Source organism: Silene latifolia, chromosome 10 (assembly GCF_048544455.1).
Source record: "Silene latifolia isolate original U9 population chromosome 10, ASM4854445v1, whole genome shotgun sequence".
Taxonomy (NCBI): Eukaryota; Viridiplantae; Streptophyta; class Magnoliopsida; order Caryophyllales; family Caryophyllaceae; genus Silene; species Silene latifolia.
Window position 1 is genome coordinate 160,815,573 of NC_133535.1, and position 5,914 is coordinate 160,821,486.

At 32.9% G+C, this 5,914-nt stretch overlaps 1 protein-coding gene across 1 annotated transcript; it reads right to left on the minus strand.

Moving 5' to 3' along the window:
* Window positions 1–274: 274 nt before the first annotated feature.
* LOC141609486 (uncharacterized) lies at window positions 275–2,071 on the minus strand. The gene is made up of 3 exons (XM_074428536.1): window positions 2,042–2,071; window positions 735–1,426; window positions 275–638 (listed from the first exon to the last, which is right to left on the minus strand). The coding sequence occupies exons 2-3, from the start codon at window positions 1,414–1,416 to the stop codon at window positions 592–594; spliced, it is 729 nt and encodes a 242-aa protein (XP_074284637.1). The 5' UTR covers window positions 1,417–1,426; window positions 2,042–2,071; the 3' UTR covers window positions 275–591.
* Window positions 2,072–5,914: the final 3,843 nt, after the last annotated feature.

Consider the following 5,914-nt stretch of genomic DNA (forward strand, 5'->3'; position numbering starts at 1 on the left):
TCTAATTATCACATAATATTTTTCATTACGTTTCCATATAAAATACACTTTGATTCGCTACATTTCTTATAGGCTCTGACCCCATCTTCATTTAACCTTCACCTACATTTCATCAAATTATCGATCAAAAGTATTCTAAGTATAGGTTGGCCTTCCTAATGAAAGTACCAAGTATGACAACATTTGAAATCCCCATAAAACGTCTTGTATCTTATCGGCATAATCGGAAATATGGCAAAAACTGCCAAAAACTCTCACTATGGAAAATTGGAAATAAAGGGCCATAAAACTTCTCATATATATCAAAATGTAGCCAACATATAAACATTTCCTATAAGCTACGATTTCCGAGTAAGTTTCTCGACAAATCTATCACTATGGGACATAAATAAAGGGCCAGCGGGCAGCAGCCAAAATCTTTAGTGCCACCAAACTGATCAAGGCATGAGAAAGCCATGTGATTGTATAAAATAGGGAAATAAACTTGCAAGAGACATTGTTGTGGCGTTAGTATATGTTGCCCTTAAATAATGTGGTGATTAGTACAACATTGCAACGAAAGAGTCCATATACTACCTTGTCTTACTTTCTTCAATTCCAATTTCCGCGATAAAACTTCTTCACTTCTTCAGCAGCCCCTTTTAAGAAGATCATCAGCAAAAGAAGATCATCAACACAAGCAACACACATTTAAGTAGAAAATGAATGACAAAAAGAAATTACTAAGTTATTACCAGAGAGAGACAAAAAGGCAAGGATCTTATCAGCTTCAACATGCCTAAGAAAAACAAGTTGGAGTTCATAACCACAGAACTTATCAAGGATTGCAGCTTGATAAGTACCAATTTGGCCATTCCCGTCTTGGCGACCTTTAAACGTGATAAATAACTTATTCTGAAATTTGAATGCACACCTAGTAAACCAGACAAACTCAAGCTTGGAATTGGGATTGGTGACGACATCATTGTATTGTTGGATGGCTTCGCGCGCTTTATTGGAGTACCTCTCCAACTTTACGTCGCTTAACTGAGACCTCTCATATACTATAATTCCACCACCTTCTAACTTACGAGCATCTATACCAGGGCCGCTAAAAGTACGGATCGTCAATTTGCGTAGTCTGCAATATTTCAAAAAGGGGGCAAGGTCAAGGAGTTGTTTTTTATTGGTTGGCTTAAGTTTTTCGGGATCTAATTCCAAAATACAGGCATCAGTTGTGTCAAAAAATGTCACACCAGTATCTTCGACTTTGTTTTTGGTTTCTATCTTCATCTTTTTCATCTCTTCGACGACTGGCTCATATTCAAAACACGAATTATCCAGTGAAGATACATCCTCCGACTCATAGCGATCAAGAGGTGATTTCTTCTCCACCGACTCATAACCATATAAAACAATCGCAGCCATGTCTTCCATTGTTGAAACCCTATTTAAAATCCCCAAAAAAAGGATGTAATTTAATTGCCAAACAATAATTCATAATTTAAACTCTAATTGTAATTGAAACCCTAATTTTCTACCAATTAAACCACATTTGGATTAGATATAACTTGCAAATTTCATTAAATAACATTAATCAAACATTCAAAAACCTAATTTTAACCAAATCTCAAACACGCGAAATAGGTCTAAGAAAAAAGAAGACTAATTTAATAGCCAAACAAAATAGCTGCCGCAATATTGCAGAGTTCAAACCCTAATTGAACTATATTTAAAATCCCCCAAAAAGGATGTAATTGAATTGCCAAACAATAATTCATAATTTACACTCTAACTGAACTATATTTAAAATCCCCTAAAAAAGAAGTAATTGAATAACCAAACAATAATTCATAATTCAAACCCTAATTTAAACAAGAAATGAAACATCCAAAATAGACCTAATTGAAAAAATTAAATTAAATAGACAAAAAAAACAGATAAATCATAACTGAAACGCTAATTTCAACAAATTGGAAACACCCAAAATAACTGAACCCTAATTTCAATTTCAAGCATATAATAAAGAAGAAAAAAGAAGAAGAAAAATACGAAAATATACCTGGAGAAAGAGAGAGAGAAAGATAATTTGGGCGCATGAAAAATACGAAATTAGACTTTATATAGGAGTTAAAAAAATGTTTGATCGGGTCGCCTTTGGGTTCAATTCAAGTAGTGTCACACTATGGCCCTATTCTTTTGGACTTAAAGTCACTCCCTTTAAGTTCAGTTCAGTTACTATAAGTTCAGTTCGGTTCAGTTCAGTTCTTATAAGTTCAGTTTAGTTCCTATATAAGTTTATTTCAGTTCAGCTCTCATAAGTTAAGTTCAGTTCAGCTCCTATAAGTTCAGTTCCTATAAGTTCAGTTTAGCTCTTATAAGCTCAGTTTAGACAAGTTCATACAACTTATATTAACTACAAATTCATACCCGTTTTCTAATATTGACAAATTAAAAAAAAAAAATTATGCTTTTCATTTTAATTAATGCAAAAAAAATCCAATATTAAAATTATCCAATACACATTATTCTTAAATAAAAAAAACAAAAAAAAAATGATCCTTATAATTTGTTTATGTTAGGCCGCTTACTCATTACTTATTCTCAAGTCCACATATCTCATTAATATTGTTACCCTTATTTCACCTATATCTCATTAATTGAGACATGTCTGAAACAAAGCGTAAGGAAGCTATGTAAAGGGTACGAAATAACATAGTAAAAGACATTTAGCGAGACAATGGATTTGATGATGTTAGTGAAAATTATGATGAAGATGAAAGTGATGAGGAGGCGGATAATATGGAAACACATGGTTAGAAAAAAAATGTAATATGTAATTTATTTTTTATTGTAATGTATTGTAGTACTTGTATAAAAAATTAACTTATATAAAATGCAAAATTTTTATTAGTTCAATTCGACTTCTATAAATAATTTCAGTTCAGCTTTTATAAGTTCAGTTCAGTTCAGTTCAGTTCAGCTCTTATAAGTTTAGTTCAGTTTCTATAAGTTCAGTTCAGCTCCTATAAGTTCAGTTCAGTTCAACAACTTCAAATCCAAAAGAACAGGGCATATATGTCATTTTAGGGTGATAGTTAGGCTGAGAAAAAAAAAATCTGATTGTTCAAATTGATCCCATATCCAATCCAATCCGAATGTTAGGTTTGGATAAACGTTCCGAATATTTTGATCTCCGAATCCGATCTAATTATTTTGAATATCCGAGACATTTGGTTTGGATATGAATATCTGACTTTAGAAATTTTTAATATGGATATCCGATCCAAACTAACAGTTTGTATTGGATATCCGATCCGTGCTCTGCCCTAGGTAATACCAGTAGACCACTAATACTCCCTAGTCCCTCTTATCCACTATATTCTTTCTTATTTTCATTTTTGGATGACTTTTGTTTTCTTCCCTATTTTCTTTTCTGGACGATTTGTGCTCTATTTGGCAATGCATTTCGGGTACCTTATTTGGTCAAACTAGCTTATTTGACCCAAATTTCAGGTACCTTATTTTTTGTAAGCGTTTCGCGAATAAGTTATCTGAAATGAAATGTTACCTAGAGTAGTATTTGAAATTTAAGGTACCTGATTTGCTTTTATTTTCCCCTTCTACTCTTTAAATTTAGGGTATACTATTAAGGGTTTTTGTCAAACACAACCTTTTAAAAAAAAAAACTATTTCCAAACACCATCTTTTAAAAAAAAGGTTAAGAAAACACAACCTTTAATAATTTTTTTCGTCGAACACGACTTTTTTGCCGGATTCCGACAATTTACTGATCATGTGCAATTGGGTAACTTTCAGTCGATGTTTGAGATAGCAAACGGGGTCGGTTTGAGGTGCTCTTGGACTCTTTGGTTGGAGTACAAGCTTTCCCGGGCTTATCAACACGGTGGTCAAATATGGCCTTATGCTGGGTCGATTGGTGTGTAAAGTAAGGCTGGTCATAGAGGATTGCTGTAAATACGGGTGCATAGCGGGTGGTCGAGGGTTTTTCATGGGTCTTTTAATAGGGTTATAATGCTTTGTTTGGTCTGAAATTTGGCATGCATGTAGAAGGGAGTACAAACTACAAGGTAGGTCGTAATTGTGTTATTTGTGGTGGTTGTTAATTGCAACTTGCAAGTGGTGGTTTGAGGGGAGTGAATTTGAAGGAAAAACAAAACAGAAAAGACAAAGTAGGTTCTCACGTGCGAAAGACTTAATTGACCGAAAATGCTCCACGTAAGGCCAGCTTTGACCACTGTGCTGATACCCCCTCGAAAGCTTGTACTCCCATTTTTCCAACGAGACCAAGAACACCTCAAATCGACCTCGTTTGCTATTTTAAACATCGGCTGAAAGTCACCCCATTGCAAGTGAACGAAAATGATTTAAGTTGTTGGAATCATGCAAAAAAGTCGTGTTTGACAAAAAAAAATCATTAAAGGTCGTGTTTCCTAAATCTTTTTTTTAAAGGTGGTGTTTGGAAATAGTTTTTTTTAAAAGTTATGTTGACAAAAAAATCTATTATTAAATAATTATCATATCATTTTATGTCAGTTAACATAAATCAGTTACATTTCCCAAAATTAGTTGTCAAACTCACACATGACCAACCATATATCTAACTAATTAGAAAAAAAAATTAAATCTTTTGTAAAACGATTTTAAAATATCACCTTATTCAACATTTAAAAATGCTTGCTTTCAAAACATATCATATCTAATTACTGTCAAAATTATGTAGCATGAAACTACGAAAGTTCATAAATCATTAATTAATGATGTACTGTCCAAAAGTAATTAAAGGTATAGGTGAAGTCTAGCGGTTAAAATATGGGTGTAACTCTCACGAGTTTCAGGTTCAAACCTTCTCAAGAGTAATCTTATGAAGTATTTATAGCATGTATGCCTCTTAAATTTCGAGTATGTCAATCACCCTCATGTGGCTAATCGGTTATGCATCAAGAAAGCTCATAAAATCAAAGATTGCATATTGTACAATAACAATTTAAGTATAACGACAAAAACAATCGTGTTTTAATATCCTTTACTTGGAAAAATCGTTGATTGCAGATATCCCTTTGGATTAATTATAATTATGTATCCGCGTGCTCACCATCTTATATATACGCGCGTTCCTGTCACATCCCACCATGGCACAGATCATATCCTACTACTGCCACCAGTTATGTAGCATGAAAGTATTCATAAATCATTAATCGCGCATTATGCAAAAACAATTAAAAGTGCGCGTTATGCAAAAACAATTAAAAGTATAACGACAAGAACTATCATGGCTTAACGTTTTGACTAGGAAACCGTTGACAACACATTATCTTGTTAGATTAATTCTATATACGACTATGCAAATGTTGAACATCTTATCTACACGCGCGTTCCTCCGACATCCCATCAACACACCCACATCTTACTTTCCAAATTCCGATGTTACCATTTTTAGCTTACACCTATTTTCTTCATTTTTTCTATTTATTTATCGTAAAAATTAGCTAATTATAATTTGCATTTCATTCATTATATGTTTTATATCGCGTTATATTAATTCCTATTTTGTGCATTCTCTTAGACTGTGAATGCCATTTGAATCATACTCGTATATATTAGTGTGCTCAAAAATACAATTTGCAAAAAGTAACAATTAATTCCTCACATAACCCTACCCAAGTCGCAAACTATATCTCAAAAAGCCATTAAATGTGGTGTATCACGAGAAAATTCTATCATTTCAAAACAACTCAACAATTTCTATAAGGCAAGGTATCCAAGAACATAAAAATAAGAAAAACATGACTTAGATTACGCAAAAATGATTTAATTATTTCCTTCCTTTAAAATTAGTCCTTAGTCACATTTCTATTTTATTGTGTGGGATTAAGCAAATGTTTGAGTCGAAAAAAGTATTTCCTAGCCTTAA